This window comes from Hyalella azteca, unplaced genomic scaffold (genome assembly GCF_000764305.2).
Source record: "Hyalella azteca isolate HAZT.00-mixed unplaced genomic scaffold, Hazt_2.0.2 contig5432, whole genome shotgun sequence".
NCBI classification, from domain to species: domain Eukaryota; kingdom Metazoa; phylum Arthropoda; class Malacostraca; order Amphipoda; family Hyalellidae; genus Hyalella; species Hyalella azteca.
In genome coordinates, this window is record NW_025935622.1 from 561,394 (window position 1) to 575,759 (window position 14,366).

Below are 14,366 nucleotides of genomic sequence, written 5' to 3' on the forward strand. Positions count from 1 at the left end.
TGCACCATTTTAAATGGGTTGCACCATTTAAAATAACTCAAAACCATCCCTTATTACCCCGTTTGACAGTATGACAAGTAACTCAACCAAATAGCATTAACTTGATGAGTAAAATAAAAAATATAACGTAGTACTCACTGCAGTGAGTGACAGAGAGCGCATTTTCTTGTAGATGAAAACTTGTGGTCACGAACGGACAGACGGATGGACGGACGGACATGGTGAGTGCAATAGTGCATTTTTTCCATAAATGAGAAAATGCGCTAAAAATAGACCCTGTCTTACATGTCTGTGCCTCTGTATGGTATCTCATCATTCTCATGTGATAGATATTTTTCCTTCAATTCTAAGCGCATGTTTGTGCCCAAGAACTTCTTTTTTGATTATGATTCTCAATCAAGCTACTTTTGGCACTAACTTTGTCTTTTATTTCCAGAAAAGAAACATTATATGCTTGTAGATGGTGGTGAACATTATTTGCTTTAACTAAATTGTGAGAGACCCTACCAGCAGACATGGCTGATCAAACAGCCAGGCAGCTCCAATATGAGTATAAAGCAGTGAGTATCCCTATCAATTCCTTGAGAGGAAAATATTTAGAAGTTTATTGATGTCAATTTTATCACCAAGTTGTATGTCATTCAGAGCTTTTTTATTTTAAGTAGTCAATCCTTTAATATGCACACAATCATCCTGGACCCGTCTGTAAAACACCATTAGTATTTTTGCCAAAAATTCCTCAATCATGTGGCCAATCACTTGACTCTATGACCAAACAATTTTTAAAATTCCTAGCGATAGGAATGTGTATAATGTTTTGATTATTGGTTTAAATTTTTTTAACAACAGAATATGGATTTTATGCTAATGCTAATATACTATACTAATATTAGCTATCGTGCTAATACTACCAATTCACACTTTTATGTTAATATTCTCCACTAATGCTTGCATATCTATGTCATCCATGTTCAACTTAATCAATCCCTAAATTGGATATGTATGTCATTCAAACTTGGTGTCTCATGTTTTATTTCCTTCTGCAGAACTCAAATTTGGTGCTGCAAGCAGATGTGCGACTTATTGAGCGCAGAAGCAAAGATGAGGCCACTGGAGAAGTTATGTCCCTCTCTGGGAAGCTTATTGGCTCTCGGATGGGTGACAGATATCAGCGTATTAAACCAGAGCAGGTACCTTATTGCTAGATATTTCTTGTATTCAATCTTACTATTGCAATTACAATGAGTGTACAGTCTTGAGATATACTTTGAGTGCCTTCAGTGCATCCATAACAAATGATTAAACTCAAAAAATAATCAGTCATTGAAACCTTTACAGCCAGAAAAAGAGATTAAGAAGCCCAGCAAGAAGCAGAAGACAGAGGAGTTTTCTGGCCTCACACTCAAGACCTCTACTATTTTGGACTTGGATGAGATGGTAAGAAAGGGCTTATCACTGCTAAATTTTGAGTAACTATTAATTTTCAATTCTGTTAAAAAATTCAAAAAGATAGGTGAGAAAAGATGACAATTTTCAATTTCATACTCCATTATAATCTGTTTTATCAAGAGAAATTGCTTTTTTGTATTTTCCTCCTCTGTCGTGTGCTGAAAAACTATTTTGTTTACCATTGTTATCTAAAAATATTGAGGCTCATATCCAGCTTATCCCCATAACATTCCATACTTTCTCACAGGGGGATGTTCTGTATCGGCCCAAATCTGAGACCACAAAACAGACATACGAGGTGATCCTGTCCTTCCTGCAAGAAGCTCTTGGAGACCAGCCCAGAGATGTGCTATGTGGTGCTGCTGATGAGGTATTTTCTTCGAATTACTGACCCTTTGGCACCAAGCCTACCGTTGGCACCAAGTTTTATTGCTACGGTGCTTTTTGCACCATTGCTACTTTCTGCTACTGTTGACTAAGTCACAGAATAGGCTGTATATTCACTAAATATAAGTACACCTATTTTCCAATTTTATATTTTATCAGATATTGTTTCCAGCTTTGTGAAAGCCTGAACCAACTTGTTAATTTTATTTATTTTATATTCATAATGGTTTGCAGGTATTGTCAGTTTTGAAAAATGAACGCCTTAAAGACCGCGAGCGCAAGAAAGACACGGAAGAACTGCTGGGGCCGCTCACTGATGAACGCTTTGCTGTTCTCGTGAACCTGGGCAAGAAGATCACAGACTTTGGCCTGGATGGGGGAGGCAAAGCCTTGGGCACCATTTCAAGTGGAGGTGGTGAGGAGGACATGCTTGATGAAACCCATGGTGTCAACGTCCAATTTCAGGACTCTGATGAAGAGGAGGATGAAGAAGGATTTGATGATGTGAGTCTTGTAGCTGTGTAATGTTGTGCTTATGATGTGGGCTTGTAGTTGTATTTTAATTTGAGCCTATGATGGTGCACTTTTGAATCATGTACAATGGACGTTCATGAACATCAAAACAACAAATATTCATCTGTAATTATTTCAATTTTTTTTTGCTGAATAAGCATTACTCTCAACCTCTCTTGGTTCAAATAAATTTTGAATGTCTATTCATGCCTCTGTTTGCTTAGGTCAAATTTTTTTTTTTTTTTTTTTTGCTTAGGTCAAATCTGTCCAGAACCTCAATCTTTATCCATTTCCAAGGAGATTTTTGTTATTGAATACACAGCAAACTAAATATGGCAAATAATGTGACGTGAATTTCACTCAAAACTTGATTAAGTAATTTCTTTTAAAATGGTAAAGAAGATTATTTTCTCTTCAGATTACGAATAAGTGTTACATTACTGTTTCTTGATAAATATACGTCATGGCAAGTATTGTGATATAAGACGGCATATATTGTGTCCAAATCATAGAGTGGTAAGGAAGATATATTTACAATGTAAATTTTAATGCTTCAGGAGGTAGATGAGAATGATGACGACGACGAAGAAGGTGCTGAAGGTCTTTCTGGAATACATTCTGAAGTGCTGAATGGTACTAGCAGCACCACCGCTGAAGTTGGGGCAGAGAAACTGCTCAGTCCGCATGACATTGGAGCGCATTGGTTGCAGAGAGAACTTAACAAGTTCTACAATGACCCCATCCAGGTAAATTTGTGGGAATAAATAATTTTATTTGAGTTTATTTCATTTTTACATCTAAATATGACTTTAAATTGAACTTGCCTTTTTTTTGCAAATTAGTTCAGTATGAAGGCACGTTTTAGGTTCTAGTTTTGAAGTCATTTGTTTTCTCATTAGTAATGGGTAGAAGATTTTATGTATTTGTTACGCAAATTAATTAAGCTTGAAATCATTGTATGTTGCAAGTTGATAGTTCTATTGAATGCTGCTGACGTGTCGTTCGTAAGTGATTTGTATTAGAAATAGATTTCATAATAAAAAATCTCTGTCTATACAGGCTCAGTCCAAGTCTCAAGACGTGTTGGATATCTTGAAGTCAGCCAAGGATGACAGAGAGTGTGAGAACAAACTAGTGCTCAATCTTGGCTACGACCGCTTCCAGTTCATCAAGATACTCTGCAAAAACCGACACATGATCCTCCATTGCACTCTCCTTGCTCAGGCCAAGTCTCAACAAGGTGCGTTTATTATTCTAGAATCCTCACTCTCGGAGAAATGAGTGGGACTTTGTCGGAATAACGATGCACTTTTTGCAATTTTGTGGGGCTGTGGTCTCATTAGGCCTATTTTAGTGGGTTTCAGACATGGTTGAATTATATTAAGTTGACCTACGAGGATTTCCTTCCGTCTTTCAGTTCAGCTTTCTTGTCAAGTCACTGAGATCGAGAAACGTAAACAATCCCGTTATTCCCATGACAGATTGGTTGACTGGTTTGATTGCATTTCGGTGATTGGTCAATGCCCGTGACGTCATTGAGATCAGTGACGTCACAGACGAACAACAAACTACATCCGCGAAAATGAGCCTCTCATGGGTCAACCTTATACTAGTTCAACCATGGCTTCAGCCCCCTTAAAATATATTTAAACTCCTCTAAGTAATTTCATGTTTTTTTATCAAAATTTTGATTAAAGAAAAAATTCAGCCAAATTCAATACGTATAGTTTGACCTGAATATGAGTTCAAATATACATAAATAATCATACAATCAGTCTTTATCAAATATGATCATAAATCTTAGGGCACTTAGCCCCCCTGTCCCTTAAACCTAGTGACGCCCCTGGTGTGTCATATCATTGCTTATGCCGAAAATCTTGATCAGTTTGGACAATTTGAACCATTCATCTGAGAGCATTTTCTCAAATTTGGTTATCTAATGAGGTTATGAATGTACTTGAACCTTATTATATACGTATGTGTTGTTGAAACATCAATTAATCGAGTGCCTGTGTTCAAAATTTTCCTTGTATTTATCAGAGCGAGATGAGGTACGCAACGTGATGCTGGCTGAGCCTTCGTTGCGGCGCATCCTGGCGCAACTCGATAACGAAGAAGACGCTGCTGAGGCTGCTAAAGAAGCTAAAATGGTTTGTGGCGAGGCTTATGAGTTTGAAAATTACTTGACTTGATTTAGAGTTTAGTTTAATGTTTTTCATTGTGAAACAAGTTATTTCATTTTATTTTGATTGGCAAGAAAACATTATTTTCCAAATACTCATGTTGTCAAAATATTTTAACACTAATAAATATCTACTACGTATAAACTTTATCTTTGTTTTGTAATGATTATAATTATAATTATATCTCTTCATTCTCATGATAAGTTTTCATTATTTCTTTCTTGTATAGAATGGAGACACCAAGACTCGCTCCAGACGTGCCAATGTTGAGCCTATGGACACAGACGCTTCTGATAGGTTTGTGTTTGTTTTTTATAACAAAATTGTATCCCTTTCTTGTACATAAGTCTTGTTCTTGTCCTGATTATTAAATGCTTTACTTGCAGCGTAAAATTGCCCTCGATCCAAGCAGCAAAGTAACAAGAAATATCCTCAAAAATTAAAATTATTCCTAGTATAATACCATTACTCGGTTTCATTTTCTGATATTTATACATTCTAAATTTCCCATGTGGCTACTGTATATAACAATTCAAGGAGAGAATTGCGTGTTTGCAGGTCAGGACAAGTGGGAGGCGAGCGCGAAGTGCTTGACCTGGAGTCTCTGGTGTTCACCGCGGGCTCGCACTTCAACAGCAACAAGAAATGTCATCTGCCTGAAGGGTCCACAAGACAAACCAAAGCCGTGAGTTCTTCGCGCTTTAAACTCTCAAATCAAGTGCACAAATTGCAATACCTTGTGAATTGGTTGTACCCTTTGGGTGGAAGATGCTTGGTTTTTTGCAATTCTTCCATGGAGCTAAACTATTCTCCAGTTTACCTCGCAGAAACTCGCCTCAGAAACTCGCAGAATTCTGGAATTTCCTCCTACATCAAAATCTGTTCAATTTCTTGGTAGAATGATGTGAGATTGCGCATCCTTCTGCAAGGTCCAAATTGAAATTTCTAGCCACAGCATAATATTTTAATTAAATATTTCTATGGCAGGGCTATGACGAAATCCACGTACCAGCCCTGAAGCCAAAACCATTTGGGGCCGACGAGAAGTTAGTACCCATCACATCTCTGCCTAATTATGCCCAGCCAGCCTTTGACGGTTACAAGAACCTTAATCGCATTCAGAGCAAGGTGAGATTGCTGTCATTTATATATGTTATCGAGCTTGTTAAGAACTCTTCCATACAACCATGCTCGAAGACTGAATTTGAGAGTACTGGGGTTTATACTCAGTTATTATTTATTCATACGGCTTCAGTAGTGTCTTGTAATCATGAATGACGTACTTACAGCTGTACGAGTCAGCACTAAACGGCGATGACAATCTGCTGCTGTGCGCGCCCACTGGTGCTGGCAAGACCAACGTAGCTCTCCTCACTATCCTCAGGTAAGCCATGCTGCCTCGGGTAATATTTTCTCATCTTGATGTTTTCATAATCTTTAATGTGAAGAAGTGCCTATTTTTGGGGTGAGCACGAATGTTTTCCGTTACAAAAGCGATAAGTTGCAAACTTATCAATGGAAACCTTGCAGTACTTTGGCCATTTTTCGGCGTTAATGGAGTAGTGAATGTTCTTATTAGGCTATATTTATCAATAGCATGTTATTTTAATCATAACTTGGAAAGGTCTGAGCGTATCTGCGTTAAGAAAATAAATCCAAGTCTCCAAGTCATGCCTATAAATCCTATATCCAAGTTTTTTTTTATTTCCGAACAAAATTTGAAAATAGTATGTTTGGCGACGTTCATAACTGAGTGAACAATGTAGAGATGATTCCTTTAATTAATTTTCTTTTTTCACTATTTTCAGGGAGATCGGTAAAGCGACTAACGCGGATGGCACCATCAATGGCGACACATTCAAGATTATCTACGTTGCTCCTATGCGATCTCTCGTCACTGAGATGACTCAGAACTTTTCGAAGCGTCTTGAACCCTACAAACTGAAGGTTCGTCATCACACCTGTCCCAGATATCCATCGAGTTTATCAAATTTGAGTGTGACGCATACAAATCCTGTAAAATTATCAAAGGCAAAATCGACTTTCAAATCAAGGATTGATATAAATTCTAAAATAATGAATCATTTTCAGGTCGGGGAACTAACTGGAGACCATCAGCTCACCAAGGAGCAGATCATGGAAACCCAGGTAAGGCTTCTCAGTTGCATTTCAGTCATTTCAGTTTGTAAGAAATCGTTCCAGTTTGTAAGCTATATAACTTAATTTGTTTGCCCCCTGAAATTCATGTATCATTCAGAAAATTTATTTGACCTAAAAACAATCTAAATTCGTATCCGGCCGTATTCTTTATTGTCTTCTTAATCAGATTCCTAATCTCATTTACGTTCCACTTTAACTTACTTTTGCATGGAAGTTCAGAGAAGTACAAATAGGATAACTTTTGTAGTTTTTAAGACATTCTAAGTTCAAATTCTAGGGAGTTTGGTTAGTGCTGTTAGTAAGTGCCTACAGCGCTCTCTTTTAATTGTCAGTTTTTTTTTTAAATTATCGTCACTAAGCTCCGTGTTGAGAGAATTGTAGGTATTTTACTGACGTGCCGCAGATTCTCGCTGAGGATGTTATATTTTACCGAATAATTCAATACCCGCAGATCATTGTGTGCACACCGGAGAAGTGGGATGTGATCACCCGGCGTGGCGGAGAGCGCGCCTTCACTCAGCTCGTGCGTCTCATTATCCTCGACGAAGTTCATCTGCTGCACGATGAGCGCGGCCCTGTGCTCGAGGCGCTTGTTGCGCGTTCATTGAGGGCAACCAATACCATCGGTAAGACGACGGCTCATCATATTTTATTCTGGTTTGGTTAATTCCGGATATTCCCCAGCTTAATTCTTGTTATTCATTTACTCCGCGCCGCGAGCAAGATAGCTCAGCTCTGTTTTATGTGTTGATTAATTTACTTCCGTAATATTTTTTTACTGAGTTTATCACTCGAAAATTATTTAAAATACTCTATTGTTATTATTGTCTTTATTATTATTGTTTGATGCTTTTTATACTTGAATTGTATCATTTAATTGTATCGTATAACCCTAATTTTGTCATTTGGTGTGCCTTAGTTATGAACATTTTCCATTCTATTTCTAACCAGTTGAATGAATTATTCTCCAAAAAATGGTCGTTCTGTAAATTTGATTATACTTTAATCCTATATTATAAACATACTGAAACTTAACGTACGTTATTGGCATGCAGGTCATGCCCCTGCTCGGCTGGTCGGTCTGTCCGCCACGTTGCCCAATTATCAGGATGTCGCTGCCTTCCTCAGAGTTGATCTCAAAACAGGCCTCTTCTTCTTTGATAACAGGTGCTCCTAAACTTAGCTGACACTTACTTTGATATATGAATTCCTAATATTACCTATAACATTTTACCAGCATTTTGCTTCCTATGTTATGAAAACTAGTTGAAATGAAAAAATTAAAAATGGTGACGTTGTTGTCGAATATGTATTTTTTCTTCAGCATGGAAATAATCCTTTAAAAGCCATCCTCAAAACATGTTGCAACTCTTTATACTCTTCCTACAGTTTCCGGCCAGTGCCGCTATCGCAGACCTACATTGGCATCAATGAGAAAAAAGCGATAAAGCGCTACCAAGTTATGAATGAGATTCTTTACAACAAGGTGCTCGAGCATGCCGGCAAAAATCAAATTCTCATTTTCGTCCACTCCAGGTACCTTCTAGATTTGCTGGTAGTCTTAGAGTTGACAGTAGAAATAAGTTAACCTTGCAAAGATGAATAGCCCACAAATGCTGCAATTCAATTATAAACACAAAAATATTCCACGTTGTATGTGTATATTATGACGAAAATCTTAAAGTTTTCACTTGGTGGTTTGTCATTTGTTAAAAAATTGATATTGCAAATTAAGCTACTGTGTAACAAAAGTAATTTTTATGTTTAGAAAGGAGACCGCTAAGACGGCACGCAGTCTGCTAGACATGTGCCTGGAAAAAGACACGCTGGGACATTTCCTTCGTGAAGGCTCAGCATCCACTGAGGTGCTCAGAACTGAAGCTGAACAAGTAAAGAACACGGAGCTCAACAGCCTACTGCCCTATGGCTTTGCCATTCATCATGCCGGCATCAACAGGATCGACAGGAATCTTGTTGAAGATCTGTTTGCTGATAGACATATCCAGGTACGCGGAATTATCATGGAATTTATCGCATAAAAATTCTTGGAACAATATTAAAAGCTGGCTAACATATTCTTGTATATATTGAAGCCCATGCGTAACCAGTGTTTGGTGAAGTGTGATTCCATGCTGTTTTTAGCGCATTTTCTCATTTGTGGAAAAATGCACTATTGTGCTCGCCATGTTCGTCCGTATGTCCGTCCGTGTTCACGTTTTCGTTGAAGAGAAAATGCGCTCTCTGTCACTCACTGCAGTGAGTACTCAGTACTGAGTTATATATTTTGTATTCTGTTAGCCTCGACTACAGTCATCAATATTTCAGGTGTTGGTGTCTACTGCCACGCTTGCCTGGGGCGTAAACCTCCCTGCCCACACCGTCATCATCAAGGGCACTCAAGTCTATGATGCCGGCAAAGGGCGTTGGGTGGAGCTTGGAGCCCTTGACATCATGCAGATGCTGGGACGTGCTGGCAGACCTCAGTACGACACGAAAGGAGAAGGTCAGAATCTTTATTACGATCCATCATTCTGATTTAGAGTGAAAGTTTCTAGTTTTCACCAAAATATGTCTCATGCTATGCTTGCTTGATACTTGATACAGTACTTTAACTCTTGAACGTGAATAGATTAGAATTTTGAAATCAATATTTAGGCAATGAAAATGAATTGTCTCCCGTTGAAGATATGAATTGGGAGTAGTTGATACGCTATTAGAATCGGTGTAGTGGAGTAGGAATTTTTTTTGCTTTCATTTCTGATTATTCAGCTTTTAGTTCAATTCTCTCCTTCCAGGTATCCTGATCACAAACCATTCCGAGCTGCAGTACTACCTATCTCTGATGAACCAGCAGCTACCCATAGAGTCGCAGCTCGTGGGACGCTTACCAGATCTTTTGAATGCCGAAATTGTTCTGGGTGCGGTGCAGAACATGAGCGAAGCCGTAGACTGGCTTGGTTATACGTATCTTTATGTTCGGATGCTCAGGTCCCCTAACCTGTATGGCGTGTCACAGGAAGATCTAAAGAAAGACGATCCGCAGCTGCTAAAGCATCGTGCGAACCTCATCCACACAGCTGCTGTCAAGCTTGAAAAATCCAACCTTATTATGTATGACAAGAAGTCTGGCCAGTTCCAGACAACAGAACTTGGCAGAATCGCCAGTTATTTCTACATCACATTTGACACAATCAATGTCTTCAACTCACAGCTCAAAAGCACACTGAGTGAGATAGAACTCTTCAGAGTGTTCTCTCAAAGCTCGGAGTTCAAGAACATTATGGTTAGAGAGGAAGAAAAATTGGAACTAAAGAAGCTCATGGAACGAGTACCCATCCCTATAAAGGAGAGTGTTGAAGAGCCCAGTGCCAAAGTGAATATTTTGTTGCAAGCATACATTTCGCAACTCAAACTTGAAGGTTTCGCCTTGATGTCTGACATGGTGTACGTGACGCAAAGCGCCGGTCGTCTGATGAGAGCCATCTATGAGATAGTCTTGCACCGTGGCTGGGCTCAATTGGCCGACAAAGCACTCAATCTCTGCAAGATGGTTGACAAGAGAATGTGGCAGTCAATGTCCCCTCTGCGGCAGTTCAGGAAGATACCAGAAGAGGCCATCAGGAAGTTGGAGAAGAAAAGCATCCCGTGGGAGCGACTCTATGACTTGGGTCCCAACGAGATCGGTGAGCTAATCCGAATGCCTAAAGGTGGCAAATTGATCCACAAGTATATCCATCAGCTGCCCAAACTAGATTTGGAGACACATATTCAGCCCATAACAAGGCAAATGCTCAAAGTTGAGTTGACGATCACGCCTGATTTCAAATGGGATCCCAAAGTTCATGGTCAGTCAGAACCATTCTGGATCATTGTGGAGGATGTCGATGCCGAGACCATCCTTTATAATGAATACTTTTTGCTAAAGCAAAAGTTTGCTGAGGATGAACATGTGGTGCGTTTCTATGTGCCTGTGTTTGAGCCTCTCCACCCGCACTACTTCATCAGAGTCGTTTCTGAGAAATGGTTGAGCGCCGAAACACAGCTGCCAGTTTCATTTAGGCACCTTATCCTTCCTGAAAAATATCCGCCTCCCACTGAGCTACTAGACTTGCAGCCGCTACCCATCACTGCTCTGAGAAACCCTCATTTTGAAGCGCTCTACAAGAATCTGAACAAGAACCAACAGTTCAACCCCATCCAGACTCAAGTCTTTAATGCCACCTATAACTCTGATGACAGTGTCTTCATTGGTGCACCTACTGGCTCTGGTAAAACTCTGTGCGCTGAATTTGCTATCATGCGCATGTTCAGCCAGGACGAGAACGCTCGCTGCGTGTACGTTGCAGCAAAAGATGAGGTCGTTTCTAGCATGTATGAGGAGTGGAGCGACAAGTTCGGAAGCAGCAGCGGCCTTGATAAACGCGTTGTGAAGCTCACTGGCGAGACTGGCACAGATCTCAAACTGCTGAACAAGGCCCACATCGTGGTAAGTTCTGCCGAGAAGTGGGATGTACTTTCTAGGCGCTGGAAGCAACGTAAAAATGTGGAAAACATCCAGTTGTTCATTGTCGATGAGCTTCATCTCATGGGTAACCCTGGGAATGAAGGTCCCACCATCGAAGTGGTGTGCTCTCGAGTACGTTACATGGCGAGTAAGAAGAACAGACACATCCGCATTCTGGCGCTATCGTCATCCTTGGCCAATTCTCGAGATGTGGCACAATGGCTCGGCTGTTCGACCAACTGCACATTCAACTTTCATCCCAATGTCAGGCCTCTGCCTCTGCAATTGTACATCCAAAGTTTCAACAACTCGCACAATGCTTCTCGACTTCACGCCATGTCCAAGCCGGCTTACCTGGCTATCTTGAAGCACAGCCCTGCCAAGCCTGCGATGGTTTTCGTGCCGTCACGTAAGCAGACAATCATCACTGCTTCTGATCTCCTGACGTACGCGACGGCAGACAATGATTCACTTCGGTTCCTGCAGGTAGAAGCATCCGAGCTGGCAGAGTTTGTGCAGCAATTGGAAGATCCAGTTCTGCGTGAGGTGGTGGCTCAGGGCGTAGCTTTCTTGCACGAAGGCCTGAGTGACCGCGACAGGAGGCTCGTACACACGCTTTTCCAGGCAGAAGCCATCCAGGTGGTGGTGGTGAGCCGGGCGCTCTGTTGGGCTGTAACTGCTCCCGCGCATCTCGTTGTCATCATGGACACGCAGAGCTACGATGGTCGCCAGCATGCCTACATCGATTATCCCATCACTGACATCATCCAGATGGTAGGGCGAGCTAACCGACCCAACCAGGATCAGCAAGCCAAGTGTGTCCTCATGTGCCACACAACCAAGAAGGAATACTTCAAGAAGTTCCTTTACGAACCTCTCCCTATAGAGAGTCACTTGGATCACTGCCTTCATGACCACTTCAACGCTGAGATTGTTACGCGTACCATTGAAAACAAGCAGGAGGCTGTGGATTATCTCACTTGGACTTTCTTGTACAGGAGGATGACCCAGAACCCAAATTACTACGGCCTGCAAGGCGTGTCTCACCGCCACTTGTCTGACCATCTCTCAGACTTGGTCGAGTCAACTCTGAACGACTTGGAGGAGTCCCGTTGCATATCCATCGAGGATGACATGGACACTGCACCGCTCAACTTGGGCATCATCGCCTCGTATTATTACATCAAGAACACTACTATCGACCTGTTCAACAAGTCTCTCAACAACAAGACGAAAATTCGAGGCCTGCTTGAAATTTTGGGAAGTGCGGCCGAGTACGAAGAGGTACCAATGCGTCACGGTGAAGAGGATCTTCTCAGAAGAATGCTCACAAAGCTGCCTCACAAAATTGAGGGCAAAGTGACAGACCCTCACTTCAAGACTAACCTTTTGTTGCAAGCGCACTTGTCCCGACTGACTCTTACAGCAGAGCTCCAACAGGACGTGGAAATGGTACTTAGTAAAGCTATTCGACTCATCCAAGCGTGTGTCGACGTACTAAGCTCAAACGGTTGGCTTGCCCCTGCTCTATCCGCCATGACACTGGCTCAAATGGTGACCCAAGCCATGTGGTCGAAAGACTCCTACTTGAAGCAACTCCCTCATTTCAACAAAGAAATCATCGAGCGCTGCGAAGCGAAGGACGTTTCGTCTGTGTTTGATATCCTGGAACTTGAAGATGATGACAGGAACAGATTGCTTCAGTTGACAGACACTCAAATGGCGGACGTGGCTCGTTTCTGTAACAGATACCCGAGCATCAACCTGGACTACCAAGTGCTTGACTCGGATAACCTGGAAAGCGGCGGGTCAGTGAATGTGGAAGTGGTGTTGGAACGAGAAGACGAGCCAGGCTCCGTGATTGCACCACTCTTCCCTCACAAGCGCGAGGAAGGTTGGTGGGTCATCATTGGAGACCCTAAAGCCAACTCACTTATTTCCATCAAGCGCCTCACGCTCATGCAGAAGGCCAAGGTAAAACTGGACTTCGTTGCCCCAGCTGAAGGTAACTACGAGTACCGCCTCTACTTCATGAGTGATGCCTACATGGGATGCGATCAGGAATACAAGGTGCCTCTCAGAATCAGGGAGGCCGAGTCGGAATCAGACTCAGAGAGTGACTAAGCTCCAACATTAATTTCAATGTACTAGTTACATAATTTCAAGATTTCCGGGTGAAGTTCAACCATTTGAAACGTATCAAAGTAAATAAATTCTGAACACACTACGTACTTTTACTTCTAAACATTTTGTTTTTTCTAGGTCATTGCCACATTTTCCGACTTCAGTATTTCTGAACTTAGCAGGCATTCCTGTACCTTTAACACGCAATTCTGTGTCCCTGTTATTCGTGTATTGTGTGAAACATTGATTTTTTAACTTAAACGTACGTCTTATTGCTTTTCAGTTTTTTCTCATTCATGTTTCGATTTTAATTAAAAAAAATTACGGTTGAATCTCGTTTTCCATTTAATATCTTGTCTGATCAGTAGTTGCAAAATAATTGTGTAGCAAAAATTAATCTTTTCGTTTTATAAATCGGTACCTCTCTAAAATCATCTGTAGGAATGAAGAATACTTTCAGCTTTGCTCCCATAGTGTACTCTGCTCGCATTCTTTGCAGTAAATATCGATAACACTACACTTTTTTCTTCATTGCATCCTTACATTATAGTGAAACCTAAATCAAATCTTAAATATGTTGTATGAATTGAAAGAAATCTCGCCCCAAATTTAAACCCCTCAACATTGGATCGAGCTTGGATATCGTGTTCATACTGCAAACAAACAGCTTTATCAACGTCGCGGCCTTTATCAGTGGTCTACAAACTTTTTCAGCTTCGGTGGGGTACTCGATATAAAATTTTAATTTCCTCGGGAGCCAAAAAATCGTTGACAGTTATTTTTTCCATAAATTTATCCGGCTCCGTTTCTCTTCTGCGACCTAATGCCCGAATTCAAGTGAACTTCAATCAAAGTAGTTTTACTGTCATAGGAGGTTGACATATCGGAACTAATAAACACTGACTATTCGAAAGCGACTGTGCAACGTCATCGTCATGTGTCCCAGTAAAATCAGCAGGCCGCGCGCAGAAATTTCGAAAATCATTTTAAATTTCTTCCAGGGAAACTCACGATATCGATAATGTATCATATTGATACGATAAAAA

The 14,366-nt window shown here is 40.8% G+C and overlaps 1 protein-coding gene across 1 annotated transcript; it reads left to right on the forward strand.

Moving 5' to 3' along the window:
* The first annotated feature begins 435 nt into the window (after positions 1–435).
* On the forward strand, positions 436–13,837 carry LOC108666343 (U5 small nuclear ribonucleoprotein 200 kDa helicase). Its single transcript, XM_018153190.1, has 20 exons — positions 436–560; positions 1,047–1,190; positions 1,339–1,437; positions 1,697–1,819; positions 2,071–2,340; positions 2,907–3,095; positions 3,409–3,589; positions 4,390–4,499; positions 4,762–4,829; positions 5,091–5,217; positions 5,520–5,660; positions 5,822–5,916; positions 6,341–6,479; positions 6,624–6,680; positions 7,144–7,318; positions 7,748–7,859; positions 8,082–8,228; positions 8,461–8,698; positions 9,018–9,195; positions 9,488–13,837. The coding sequence occupies exons 1-20, from the start codon at positions 516–518 to the stop codon at positions 13,318–13,320; spliced, it is 6,471 nt and encodes a 2,156-aa protein (XP_018008679.1). The 5' UTR covers positions 436–515; the 3' UTR covers positions 13,321–13,837.
* The last annotated feature ends 529 nt before the right edge of the window (positions 13,838–14,366 follow it).